General features: G+C 39.9%; 1 protein-coding gene across 1 annotated transcript in view; it reads left to right on the top strand.

Annotated features, from left to right (window-relative positions):
• Window positions 1-12260, top strand: part of taok1b (TAO kinase 1b) — a 56272-nt gene extending 44012 nt beyond the window's left edge. Inside the window, exons 10-20 of the mRNA XM_079835551.1 lie at window positions 992-1073; window positions 1197-1364; window positions 2764-2964; window positions 3076-3213; window positions 3451-3687; window positions 4084-4212; window positions 6242-6445; window positions 6616-6855; window positions 6946-7158; window positions 7363-7545; window positions 10194-12260. Of these exons, the coding sequence (XP_079691677.1) occupies window positions 992-1073; window positions 1197-1364; window positions 2764-2964; window positions 3076-3213; window positions 3451-3687; window positions 4084-4212; window positions 6242-6445; window positions 6616-6855; window positions 6946-7158; window positions 7363-7545; window positions 10194-10709 (2311 nt within the window). The 3' untranslated portion in view covers window positions 10710-12260. The remainder of the gene's footprint in view (window positions 1-991; window positions 1074-1196; window positions 1365-2763; window positions 2965-3075; window positions 3214-3450; window positions 3688-4083; window positions 4213-6241; window positions 6446-6615; window positions 6856-6945; window positions 7159-7362; window positions 7546-10193) is intronic.
• The last annotated feature ends 2610 nt before the right edge of the window (window positions 12261-14870 follow it).

Below are 14870 nucleotides of genomic sequence, written 5' to 3'. Positions count from 1 at the left end.
CGTGCTGCGTAACACGAGAATGAACCTCAAAGCATCAAAGTGGTAATTGCATAGCTGTCAAAGGACGGACAGAAATTGTTCAGATTTTATCAAAAATATCTTTGTGTTCCGAAGATGAGCGAAAGTCTTACGGGATTGGAACAACATGAGGGTGAGTAAATGATGACAGAATTATCATTTTTGGGTGAACTATCCCTTTAAACTTGCAAAAATGACATTAGAGTTTAAATTGAATCTGTTCAAAATGAATCAATTAAAGAGAATTGGTTTATATCATTTTTTCACAAGAGTCATTGGAAAAAATATTGCATTTTCCAAATAAACTGCTTTAGTATGTATATGTAGGCAAATATTGCTGTTTTTTGGTGAATATAAATGCACATTTTCATTTAATTTCACATTTATTTGTATAGCGCTTTTTAAACAATACATATAGTTTCAAAGCAGTTTTACAGAAAATGCAGGTTCCTACATTACAACTTAGAGTAATTTGTTATCAGAGTTGAGTAATGTCCACATGTCAAAAATGTACAGTTCTAAGATAATACAAATTATGCAGTTAGCTAACATGTATTCATTTAGATAGAAATGTGAGCTCATTAAAGAAATTATTACAAGTTATGTTCGTAATGATTACAATATACAGCTCTGGAAAAAATTAAGAGACCACTTAACATAGATTTCTCAATGTTAAGTGGTCTCTTAATTTTTTCCAGAGCTGTATATATATATATATATATATATATATAACATTTGGCAATATACTTCTTGTAACTCTAGTTTTTAGTTTTATCATTTTAGGTCTACTTTACAACCAATGTATGTTTGGTAAAAATGAAGGTTCCTCTGATAGAAGCCATTTTAAATGACCCATTTAAGTATAATTAGAGCAAAAGCACGAATAAAAAAGCTTTATATTGAATATGAAAAATATTGAGCGATTTCTGCATCAGTGAGTCGATTAACCTGCTGTGTGATTCTCTTTCCTCAGGACGGATTATTTTAGAAATTTTGTTGACTCTTGCCTTCAGAAAATCCCCCAAGACCGACCACACTCTGAGGATCTGTTGCAGGTGTTTACTTTGCATTGAATTGTCAAGAAATTGAAATAACCTTTTTGTTTGTTAGTCTTAATAATCCGCTTGAATACTTGGTTCAACTGCCAACTTTTTCTGCACTCTTTGCAAAAACCATAGCATGCATTCGTCCTGCGAGAGAGGCCGGAATCTGTTCTGATGGACTTAATTTTGCGGACAAAAGATGCAGTCCGAGAGCTGGACAACCTGCAGTATCGCAAAATGAAGAAGATCCTTTTTCAAGAGGCCCACAATGGGCCGACTACTGAGTCCCAGGACGGAGATGAGGTCAGATCTCAAACCTTCTCTAGTTCCAGAACTTTAACATTGATTGGCTCATATATAAATTGGAGTCCAAATGTCTGAGTCAAAATCAGAGAGTTCAAAATCAAATTTAAAGGTACACTATGTAACTTTTGGCCCTTTTGTGATTAAACAAAACTGCATGCATTTTGTTGAATGGGTTGTGGATTGTTATTCGGCTATATAATATGGTTATCGTACTGCTCATAATATTCATTACTAGACTTAAAGGTGCACTCTGTAAATTTTAGCGACATCTAGTGGTGAGGTTGTACATTGCAACCGCTCACCCCTCCCTTTCGAAGCACATAGAGAAGCTACGGTGGCCAACACAGGACAAAGATGTCGTCTGAGACGGCAGACGGTAGCTTGCACTCTGTAGTTATGTAATATAATATACATAACTATGTTTTCAATGGTGTATAAAGATACACCATAGAAAACATAGTTATGTATATTATATTGCATTTGTCAATAGATCCTCATAAATATTACACACTGCACCAGTTTAGATGGAAATGGATCTCAAGTTGACTAGCTGAATATGTTACTGTAGCTTTACCCATTAATAAACACGGTTCTACCTTGAAAATAAATTCCAGCACAGCGCTACAGCAACCATAATGAAATGATCCTTCACAATAGATGATGCTTTACAATAAACTCTATTAGAGAGCTACATATGGCAATTAATCTGTGCAATAAAATACCTTACTCACATAAATACTCATATAAATGGTGTAGGACTGTGAAGCTTTAGGTGTGTTGATGGACCATCAATGTTTTGATCATCTTCTGAATCCGATCTGGACATATTCTTTGACAAAAAAGTTTTTTCAGGTGTTGATAAAAGAATGCATTGTTAAAATAAGATGTTTTTTGTTGTTGTTTTCTTTAAAAGCAGAGGATCTGTTCTTTCTTTTGATATATTGGATGGTCAGATATTCATACAACAAAATATTCTGGGAGCCATGACATTTTTGTGAAAATTATCAAAAATGCTGGCAACTTTTCTTTTTTTTTTACCGCTGACGGGGCACTTTTTACCAAAAAAAGTTTCATAGTGTATTTTTAAAACTGGACATTTTTTGAAAAAAGGTCAAATGTTCTTGCTTCCTTTTGAAGCACAGGATAATCTTTGGGTTATTCTCAAATCTTGGTGGATAACATGACTTGAATAAACTTGCAAAGTTTATTATAATAAAAAATGTTTAGATTTTTTTAATAAGACTTTTCAGTTGTGATATCAGTCTTTTTGAGTCAACAAAATAGTTGTTTTTTTATATCGTTTTGATTACTGCTGTACTCTGAACTGCTGTTTTTTTTTTGTGTGTGTGTGTGTGTGTGTGTGTGTGTGTGTGTGTGTGTGTGTGTGTGTGTTCAGGAGCCGGAGCACAATGTTGGTCGCACAGGCACAGTGAGCAGTGTGGGCAGTAATCAGTCCATTCCCAGCATGTCGATCAGTGCGAGCTCTCAGAGCAGCTCAGTGAACAGCCTTCCTGACGCTGCTGATGACAAGAGCGAACTTGATCTGGAGAAAGACCACACTGTTATGTCCAACAGTTCGGTCATACACCTGAAGCCTGTACGTTCACACACATCTTATTCAAATATCACAAACTTTCAGGCCTTCAGTGTAACCCAAGTCAGAGATTCTTTATACTGAGTAACTGTGAACTGTTTTTCTGTCCATCAGGAAGAAAAGGAAGTTTACCCTGAGGATCCTGAAACGCATCCTCGTCCCTCAGAAGCCCAGGTGGCACCTGCACAGCCCCCACCACGCAAACACCATCGCAACCGTGAGCATTTTGCCACCATCCGCACAGCCTCACTGGTGAGCCAATCAAATCGGATGCAAATCAAATCAAAATCAAAAAGTGCTCATTTTATAACCGATAAACAGCATTGGTCGCTTCCAGTGTAGATACGGTGTGAAAGGAATGACATCACAAGAATTTGTTCACTCCCAGTCTCAGGTTTTTGAAATGTTCAACATTCATTACATATCATCATTTTTATTCCTCTTCCCCGAACCTCTATTTCCTTGTGTCCCTCCTCTTGGCTCTTTCAGGTAACACGACAGATGCAGGAACATGAGCAGGACTCTGAGCTAAGGGAGCAGATGTCCGGTTACAAGCGCATGAGACGGCAGCACCAGAAGCACCTTATGGCCCTGGAGAACAAACTCAAAGCGGAGATGGACGAACACCGGCTGAGATTGGACAAAGAGCTGGAGGCCCAGAGGAACAGCTTTGCCTCTGAGATCGAGAAACTTGTGAAGAAAAACCAAGCAGCCATTGAGAAAGATGTAAGTGCACACGAGGCATGTCACATGATCTGTCTAGCACCAAGCGCAATCATTTGTTGGGTGGCTTCTATCTCAAAGATGCGGAAAGTAATGTGGAATCCACTTGAAAACTGCTCGGGAATTCCCCTCTTCCTCTTATGCCATTCAAACAGTTACTCAATCAAGTATCAATATCTTTCACAACATGGCCAAAAAGTATGTGACACCCCTATCTGATTTACTGTAAGTGAGGCCCCTCAATTCCAGTGAAGACTTAATGTCACATCATAAAATGACATTCTAGAGAATGACGTGCTGCTGACTTTGTGGCGAGGGGAGGTTCCTTTTCTGCTTCGTCATGACAAAGACTATTTTTATATGTATTATTCATTTAATTTCATCAATGTTGTCTTAAAGGCCAAATCATTTGCCAATGATGAGAAGAAATTCCAACAGCACATCCAAGCCCAGCAGAAGAAAGAGCTTAGTAGCTTCCTGGAGTCACAGAAACGAGAGTACAAGCTACGCAAGGAGCAACTGAAAGAGGTATAGGCCAATTTTAAGCATGGCTTTTTGCCCACCCATGAATCCACCAGTTGTGTTTTTCATTTTTCATCTTTCAAAGTGGAAAAGCCGGAAGTGGGCATGGTCAATACAGCGGAAAATTAGAGATTAGATTCAACCGAAATATCCGCTACCGAAAATAAATTTTTAGTTTTTGGCTGAAACCGTTTTGAAGGGCCAAAATCATTGATTGAAACATTCACATTAAATTAGTACTTGTCCAATTGTGCAATAGGCTTTCAGTGCCTTTTTCATGCACACAACGTGGATAAGCTACAACTGAAACTTTACTATTTATAGCACAAAATAAACATGAATGAATGAACATCAGAAGGTATGTTTGAAGAAACAGGACAAGTTACTGAAATGTATCATGTATGTAATCACTCATTTAGTTTCATTCGTGGAAAGATGTCAATAAAACAATTACATAAAAGTAACATTTACCTCAGGAACACAATTCAATGTCTGTAGCTAGAAAAAAAACAACGGTTACACTTTATTAGGTATTAGGGGCCAAGCACCGAAGGTGCGAAGACACCTATTGAAATCGTTAGCGTTCTTATTATTCTTCTTCTTCCGCCATGGGAGTCTATGGCAGCCCATAGAACCGCTTGCGGGAAAGTTTTGAAATTTGTCACACTGATAGAAGATAGTCCCAACTGTCACTATAGCAAATTTTGAGTCTCTAAATCAATCCCTCTAGCGCCACCACCTGTCCAAAGTTGCACTCATGTTTATGCTTATAACTTTTGAACCATAAGGGCTAGAAACAAAATATAGAACATTTGGCAAAATAACTGTTTGCAAAAATACACTTAAGGCTATATCTCCGCAACGTAAACCAAACTTGGTACAAGTCATCCCAAGCATGACCTGAGGCAACCTGCAGCATTTCAGCACAGTGCCACCTACTGGTCCGGAGATACGAAATATGACAATTTTTGCTTATAACTTCTGAACTGTTTGTCCAAAAATCATACAAGTGGTTTCGTTAGATTCAGGACATCATGCCGAGATGTCAAATTTTACCATATCAGCCATTTTAGCTGTCGGCCATTTTGAATTATGTGCTAAAATGCTGTATTTTATGAACTTATGAACGGATTGTAACTCGGTATGTGTCATCAGCACGACGCCCTGAGAAGTTTCGAAACAGCGCCACCTAGTGGATATTTTTTTTTCTGAAATGCTTATAACTTTGGGCATGGTTGACTTATTTTCATGGGAGTAAATTTTTTGTCTCCTGAATCCTTGCCGAATCCAACGATACCAAACTTGCCAGGTTTCGGCGTACGGTTTGTGCAGCGTGGTATTTTAGCTCTTATAAAATGTTAGCTGATATCTTCAAAACCGCTAGTCCGATCGAGATGAAACCAGCGTCAGACTTTCGGAAACATAGGTCGATAGCTCTTTGTTAATGCCCAAATGTCAAAATATTGATAGTAAGGGGTAGTTAAATGCAATCAAAGTCAGGTGTCAGTCATTTTTTACGTGTTATTTCGTTTTGGAGTTGGACATTTATATGAAAAGAGATATTTTCACCAAAATTGACACACACGTGTATGGGCTCACTCCGACGACACATACAAAAAATGGTAGGATTGTGCCTCTTGGTGGCGCTATAATAGAACAAAATATGACATTGGCTCTATACAACTCAATGTTTTAATGTGGGGGTTTTAACATTTTTGCTTAAAATTGTCTTCTAATGTCTTCACTCATTTTTTCAGTTGGTCTGCTGCTAGCTTCCTTGTTTGCTTCTGTTGCGCTTGGCCCCGGTATTGCTGCTTGCAGCTATATTTTTAAGGTGTCATTGTTACAGTGTAATTATATATTTAAGTACTGATTAATATTAATTAACAACAGATACTTACTATAGGGTGGGTTTGGTTGAGGGTTAGTTTCATGTAATTATGCATAATTTACTGTTATTACTAAGGAAACGTGTAACAAATTTAACAAGGACACAGTAAAATAAAGTGTTACTGATGTTTCCCACACCGTTTAGGAGCTAAATGAGAACCAGTCCACCCCTAAGAAGGAGAAGCAAGAGTGGCTGTCAAAGCAGAAGGAGAACTTTCAGCACTACCAGGCAGAGGAGGAAGCCAACCTGCTCCGCCGACAGCGGCAATACCTGGAGCTTGAATGTCGACGCTTTAAACGCAGAATCCTCATTGCAAAACACAATGTAGAGCAAGACCTCGTGCGGGAGGTAACTTTGCTTTTCCTCATGGCATAACCGTCTTATACTGTCCAATTACTATTTTGACTAATCTATCCATTATGTCTTTGATTAATTGGTTTAAAAAAAGGGCAATTTTATGTCCCATGTTTTTATTTCCAAAGAAAATAAATATAATGACAGAGGTTTTCTTGATCCAGGAGCTTAACAAGCGTCAGACGCAGAAAGATCTGGAGCACGCCATGCTGCTCCGCCAGCATGAGTCCATGCAGGAGCTGGAGGTGAGGCAGCTGGGCACCATCCAGAAGATGCGTACGGAGCTGATCCGCTTGCAGCATCAGACTGAGCTCACCAACCAGCTAGAGTACAACAAACGCAGAGAGCGAGAACTGCGCCGCAAACATGTCATGGAGGTCCGACAACAGCCCAAGAGCCTTAAGGTGTGTTTCCTTTTAGTCAATGCCTGTTTTTTTGGTGCATACTAGTCTTGTGGTACAAGTAAGCCTTTCCTCCTCTTTGATCTGTATCAGTCTAAAGAGCTGCAGATCAAGAAGCAGTTTCAGGACACGTGTAAGATCCAGACACGGCAGTATAAGGCCCTGCGCAACCACCTCCTGGAAACCACGCCCAAGTCTGACCACAAGGCTGTGCTGAAGAGGCTGAAGGAGGAGCAGACGCGGAAATTAGCCATCCTTGCAGAGCAGTATGACCATTCCATCAATGACATGCTCTCCACACAAGCTGTGAGTCCTGCCATGTTATGTGTATAGCTTCCTGTAAAGCCATCAAAGAATTTGAACCAATCACAAAGTTCTACGGACGCAATAACTCCACAGCATTTTCTTGTGGGCCTATATAGTGCAGGAGGCAAAAATAAGTTATCCTAATTTAAAAATGAAAAGATCTATTGTTCTAAATGTAACTCAACCTCACATCTTACTACTCAGCTGCGATTGGACGAGGCACAGGAGGCCGAATGTCAGGTGCTAAAGATGCAGCTGCAGCAGGAGCTGGAGTTGCTAAATGCCTATCAGAGCAAGATCAAAATGCAGACGGACTCACAGCACGATCGTGAGAGGAAAGAGCTGGAGCAGAGGGTTTCGCTGAGGAGGGCTCTTCTTGAACAGAAGGTATGTTAACTGATACAAATCCAAGCAGCACACCACAACACCAGTTTTTGACATTCCAGAATAAGAATTAAAGGTGTAGTTCACCCAAAAATTTAAGTTTGAAAGAATACGAAGGTTGAAAGTTCTGAAGCATTTACAGAGTTTTGAGGAACGTGTTTAGCCTAAATTCATGTGCAGAATTTCGGATGAGACGTTAAACTGAGGTCCTGACTCTCTGTGGTCATTTAAAAATCCCAGGATGTCCTTCAAAAAAAAAAAAAAAAAGTCCTCTGTCCATCATGGCCACCTAATCATCCCCATATACTGACTGGCTTCATCACTGTCACCGCTCCACCAGTTTGAATCTGAACACAATAAAACACATTTTTTTGTAGATACCTCAAAAATGTATAATTTTATGTTCCACTGTAAAGTGCATTCAGGTAGAATGACATTGAGGATCAACAATTGACATAGTATTTTGAATAAAGGCTGAAATACACTACATAACTTTTAAAATCTGAACACTTGCCGCCTGGGGATCACACATTAACAGACTTACTTTCAAGTCGTTCCAACCACAACAAATTCACAGAGAACATGCGTGTTGTTTGGAGATGCATGACAAATAAAAATATGCTCTAAAATTGGCTCAAAATATAATTTCCTCCGACTGGATGGAATCATAGTCTAAAGCAGGGGTGTCCAAAGTCCGCCCTGTGGGCCAAATTTTAGACCAGTGAGACATTAACGCGCCAAAAGCGGAACAAAACAGCGCTATTTGTGCGCGGCACAACTTGCGAGCTCTGAACAAATGTGTTTACTTGCTGAGAAGCATTCGAGTTTGCCGCAGAGGTCTCCGGTACAAGCTGCAAATCTCTCTGTGATGTAATTTAGTTTAAAGCCTGTTGAAACTGCGCTGACTTAATCAACAGCACTAATGTGCAAATCAGGAGAAACACTGAGCCGATCCAGTTAAAATACTTTTCAAACAGCAATTCACCAACATTTATCATGGATTTACTGTGGTAACACCAACTGTAACCGTGGTAATTTGTCAGATATGTCAGTTAATATCTAATTTTATTGCATTTTTAATGTAGACATGTATTTGTAGTTTATTTGTAGACTATTTTTGTAGTTTCTTGCAGTTTTGTGCACTTGTATTTATGTTTATAGACTGGCTTTATGGTATTTATTCTAGATATAGAAATAATATGTTTTACTGTTTGCCATGTGTGCACTGAAAAAAAAAAGCTCTTATTTAGTGTTTTTGTCTTGTATGTAGTCTAAATATATCTAAAAATTCTTAAATCCAGTTCCATTTACTAGATAAGTTAAATGACATAAGATATTTTTTCTTGTTTTCTGGAAAATAAAATGAAATTGAAGTGAGTTTTTGCTTAAAACAAGCAAAATTATCCCCCAATGGGGTAAGAAAACCCTTTTTTGCAGTGTGGTTTTACATGTGGTGATCTAAATAGAGTACTCTTTAATTTAAATAAGAATAGAGTTCTTTAATTTCACCCATTAAAACTTTTTGCTTGATGAAACTTTAACAGATATTGTTAAATATTTATAAATTCAATAAAATCTGGCCCCCTTTTTAAAAAGTTTGGACACCCCTGGTCTAAAGCAACAAAAAAAAATCTCTGTGCCCATCATACAATACCCAATTTTTTTGTGCAATCTCTCAACTCTGACTGCCCAAAATCTGCAGACTAGCTCGGGCTTTCAGCACACTCCAGACTGCAAATCAGGGCAAAAATCGATGTGTGGTGTATTCCAGCTTTAAAGGGTTAGTTCACCTAAAAATGAAAATTCTGTCATTAATTACTCACCCTCATGTCGTTCCAAACCTGTAAGACCTTTGTCCATCTTCGGAACACAAATTAAGATATTTTTGATGAGATCCGAGAGCTTTCTGACCCCTCCATAGACTGCAGCGTTATTACCACTTTCAAGGTCCAGAAAGGTAGTAAAGACATCGTTAAAATAGTCCATGTGACTCCAGTGGTTCAACCTTAATGTTATGAAGCGACGAGAATACTTTTTGTGCTCAAAAACAAACAAACAAAAATAACTTTATTCAACAATTTCTTCTAGTCTGTGTCAGACTCTGATGCTGTTGATGCAGTGTAAACTGTGCAGCGCTTCCTAGTTCTACGGCCGAACGACTCGTGCGCATGCTTGTGGTCCTCACGTGAACAGCGTTCTGGAAGCACTGCACTGTTTACACTACGTCAACAGCGTAAGAGTCTGACACAAGCTAGAAGAAATTGAATAAAGTCGTTATTTTTGTTTGTTTGTTTGTTTGTTTGTTTGTGTGCACAAAAAGTATCCTCGTCCCTTCATAAAATTAAGGTTGAACCACTGGAGTCACATGGACTATTTTAACAATGTCTTTGTCTTTTCTGGGTCTTGAAAGTGGTAAAATACATTGCCGTCTATTGAGGGGTCAGAGAGCTCTTGGATTTCTTCAAAAATATCTTAATTTGTGTTCCGAAGATGAATGAAGGTCTTACGGGTTGGGAACGACATGAGGGTGAGTAAATAATGACAGAATTTTCATTTTTGGGTGAGCTATCACTTTAAGTATCCCTGTAGAAGCTGGGAAAATGTCATGCCGTTATTGAAGTGTTACCCAATTCTGTTTTTGTTTTGGTCAGATTGAAGAGGAGATGGTTGCCCTGCAGAATGAGCGATCAGAACGAATCCGCAGTCTGTTAGAGAAGCAGGCCCGGGAGATCGAGGCGTTTGACTCTGAAAGCATGCGCCTGGGCTTCAGCAACATGGTGCTCTCCAGCCTGGCTTCGTCCGATGGCCACAGCCACAGCTTCCCGGGGGCCCAGAGTAGCTGGGGCTCCCAGCACGGGGCAGGCTCTCAGGGGTCACACTGGGGAACGCCACATAGTGGCAGCCAGCACGGCCACCACCACCACCCAAGCCACAGTGGCTCTATCCAGCAGCCCTGGGGTCACGGCCTGCCTTCAGGGGGACCGCCTCCCTGGGGGCACCATGGGTCGGGAGGCAGTCAGCGCTCGAGTGGGGGAAGCAGTGGGCTACGGAACAGTCCCCAGGCGGTACGGCGGGCCAACTCAGGGGGCCGCAATGAGCAGGGGATGAGCAGGAGTGCCAGCATCGCCTCTCAGATTTCCAATGGCTCGCACCTGTCCTACACGTAAGATCCCCCCGCTGCTCTCCCACAACACCCGTCTTGTCCCAAAATGCCATAGGGAAAGGGATAAAGGGGCACCGTGGTCTTTTTTTCTTTTTTTTAAACACCCATTCCTTTATTTCTAGTGCTCGAAATACATATTTTATACACATGGCAAGCACAAAATGCATTCACTGTAGTTCCAGTTGGAGAATGTCAGCCAGAAAGCGCACTTAAATATTCTGGCCGGTTTTATCAAACTTCAGTTAGAATCCAGAATGACTCGGTCATTTTTTGCAGTGATGCGATGTGCATTTTAGTGTGTTCGATTTGATATGAGAATGTTAGTGATGGTAAGAATGAATAAATGAATGCTGTGTATTGTATGCAAGCCTTTATGCAGTGGGTTTTTATCATGGTCTTATTAGCAGGTCGTTTGGGCTGGCTTCGTTTGAATCCATGTTTCTAAGGAAACGACCGGAATAGGTTGGCTAGCAGAATGTGAAAGAATCAAGCTTTACGGTGCACTTGATTTTGTCTAGCGTATTCTTTTATAAAGCACTAATGTTTTAACGTGTTAATAAACAGTATGCTCTTTTTGTGCCAGAACAAATTTGAACTATGAAAAGATACTGTGAAATTCCAAGGTGTCTGCTAGGAGTATTATTTTGATTTTATTTGCCATGCATCTCAATCCCTCCACTAAAAACAGTGGAGACCGGGGGGGGGGGGGGGGGGGGGAGCTTAACTCTAAAAGATAGCAAGTGTATGAAGAGATTTGTTCCATTTCTATATGCCAAAAGGACATAGGTGGTTATAAGGTAGGTGTGCAAAATGACTATATTAATGTGAAGGTACTTGAAAAGTGGGGGTGTCTTGGACTGAATATATAGACCGACCTTGAAACAACAGGTTTTGCTATGTGAATGTACATACACGTTAGAGCATGTTGGCACGGTAGAGCTTCACTCCCGAATAACAGTATGGCAAAAGCTGTCGATGTATATTAATGTTCGTTTTAGTCTTTTGATTCAGTGATGCCAAAGGTAACAATCACAACTATGCAAAAGGAGAATAGCCTGTCACATTCACTGAGCTTAACATCACAGAAAAGCACTTTACCATCCGTTTCCACTACGAGCAGATCGCAGGTGCCCCCTCCGCCCCTTCCTCAGGCTGGGTTCAACAAGAGCGTGTTGTGTGGATTTTAAGGGTGGGGAGGTCTAGGTTGGGTAGGCTTGAGACCACTGAATGTTTTTGCTGGGCGGGTGGGTGGGTGCCGCTGCTGTCGTCCCTGCAATGCCTTGGTTTCTTCCACGCCCACCCCAGAGCTCCAGTGACTGCTGCCCACCCTCCAACCGAACACTTATCACAGCATGTAGAAGAAGGAAAAAAAGTGATTCAAAATGCAATGTTAGATATCGTATAAAACATTATGGTGGAAGGGTATACAGCCAGAAGGCCGCTTTAAGTGAGATGTATAGGAAAACGTTTGTGTATATTGTACATTTAGAAATTTAAATAAATGGAAATCAAGACCCAAGTTAAAACTAGACTAAAATTGCTTGAATGTGAAGATAAAATTAAAAAAAATAACTTGGTTTCTAATATTGATTATTTAAAAAGAGAACAAATTATATATATATATATATATATATATATATATACACACACAGCATATTCTCAGAGGTGTCAAGCGAAGCCAAAAAAAGATTTTATTTTCCCTGCAATTAGATTCACACAGAGGATATCACTCTTTATATGGATTTTTCCATCGTCCTCTCTTTGCTTCTTGCTCTCCTTGCTTTCAAAGGTATGAATTACCATATTCACTCGTGCCAGTACTCATATTCTGTTATCTGTGAACCAGCAGTGAACTTTCATCTTCTGAAACAAAAATGCCATGGGTTTTCTTTTGTTTCGGTTCAAAAAACAACTGCCGTCATGCCTATTACAGAAGAGCTTCAAAAAAAAAAAAGTGCTGTCTACAATATCTATCAATTCTGAACACTATTTGGGCACACTTCTGCTATATGCATGGGATTGCAGATTTCATGAAGTTGCCTATCTCAGTCTGACTAACTAAACCAACTGAGCCAATGCATAGCCGATCCTAAAGATTTGGGCCAAATGTAACAAATTAACATGCCAATCATCTAATCGCATTCAGTACTCTAATGGAATCACTGGAGCCGACTTTTGATCTTTTTGACACTGAGTTTACTCTTGAAAAACAGGGTCACGCGGTATTGTCCCAAGGAGAGCGGTGTGCCCTGTTGATATGAGAGGAGATTTCTTTGGAAAGCTCTTAGCATCCTTGTTTTAATGAGCCTTTGAATAAGTGTGAAAACAACAGGATGAATAATAATCGTGGAAAGGTGGTACATCTCTGTACAGTGCGTTTACCAGTATTTCAACCATTTTCTTTCGATGGTCATTGTCTCACACTTGTTTTCCTGCTTCAACATTACCATAGCAATCCATATATAACCTGTATTAAAATGTATAGATTGTGAAAAACTGAATGTTGGAGAGATTACAAAAGTTGTTATGGCTATTCATAACAAGAACACTTACAACAAGTGAGTTGAAATATACAAAAATTATGAAAACTTAAGGGGACAAATGTAATGTTTTGTTTGTAATTACTCCTTTTGTTGGCAGGGGGCTACTGGACAAATAAATCAACTGTAATAAAGTAATTTTAGTATATATTGGTTTGTCATTTGTATCTTTTAATACATTTGTGTACATTTCAAATCTTGGGGCCAGATTTACTAACAGCTAGAGCCGGCGCAAACCCTCTTTTGGCGTTAAACTACTGTCAGGATTTACTAAAGGCGCACAGTGATAAATTAGCGCTGAAAAGGCGTGGACGGTTATTTTTTTGGGGGGGACTTTATTGCATATGCATTTGTTGGAGTTTCCCTTTCAGGTGCAAAATGTATGGGAGGAGAGTATTTAAAGGAACACGCCGACTTTTTGGGACTTTATCTTATTCCCCATATCCCCCAGAGTTAGATAAGTCCATACATACCATTCTCATCTCCGTGCGTGCCATAACTCTGTCTGACGCACCCGTAGCTAGCCTAGCTTAGCACAAAGACGGGAGGTAAATGGCTCCAGCTAGCCTACTGCTCAATAAGTGATAAAATAAAGGTCTGCATTATCTGTCTTAATAAGTAGGGACTTTTATTTTGACTGATGTTGTAGTCTACGGAAAGAGAGTGAGAGCTCGCAGTTCATCGGAGTGGTTAGGCAGATTTAAAGTTTGCAGTTTAAGCACCCCCTGAAAAGGCAAACGGTTTCAATAAACTCGATGAAACATCAGTAAAGTCTGGCCATCATTCGGACAGGGTCCGCTACACAACGTGACAACCTGCTTGCACAGAGAGCGCTGGGGACTATTATCAGGTGCTGCATAATATCATTGCGCCGCTGCACTCATGGTACGGCTCAAAGTTCCTTGATCATTACGCAGGAATGAGAGTATAGTTCCTAGGCTAGCCATATCAGTCTAGAAAATCGCAACTTTTCATTTTCTGTCGGTCTTAGTACACAATGTAACTACACACATCACAACATGTAAATAGGAAAATGTTGGTGTTATTTTGTTGGTCACTTATTGAGCAGTAGGCTTGCTGGAGCCATTTACCTCCAGTCTTTGTGCTAAGCTAGGCTAGCAGTGTGTGTGCCAGACAGAGTTATGGCACGCACAGAGATGAGTGGTATGTATGGAGTTATCTAACTCTGGGGGATACGGTGAATAAGCTAAAGTCTCAAAAAGTTGGCGTATTCCTTTAAATGGTTCATTCAAGGTGATTTACTAAGGTTTGCGCTAGTCAATTTACTGGTGTTTGCACCATTTACCGCCCAAAAGAGCACGTCTCGCTAACTGGTAGACGCGTTGGTCATTATGGAAATGATCCGGCTGTGTCTGTTCTTTAATTTGCGTGTCATCAGTAAATCACATGCAGAACTGTCCACTCCCATCTGCGCTTTTATGGAATTGTGCTCTCATGCTAATTTGCCCTGTTTAGTAAATCTGGCCCTAAGTGTACTAAAAAGTGTAGTCTTCCTTTTATATGATCAATGTTCAAGTTATTAGCAATATTGATTCCTTTGAACACTGTGAATGCAAATAAGGAGTCCAAAATCCATATCCTCCTGGGACATAGGAATAGATGTT

The sequence above is a fragment of the Gobio gobio genome, assembly GCF_949357685.1.
Source record: "Gobio gobio genome assembly, chromosome: 14".
Classification (NCBI taxonomy): Eukaryota; Metazoa; Chordata; class Actinopteri; order Cypriniformes; family Gobionidae; genus Gobio; species Gobio gobio.
This window is presented reverse-complemented; position numbering and strand designations above follow the sequence as displayed.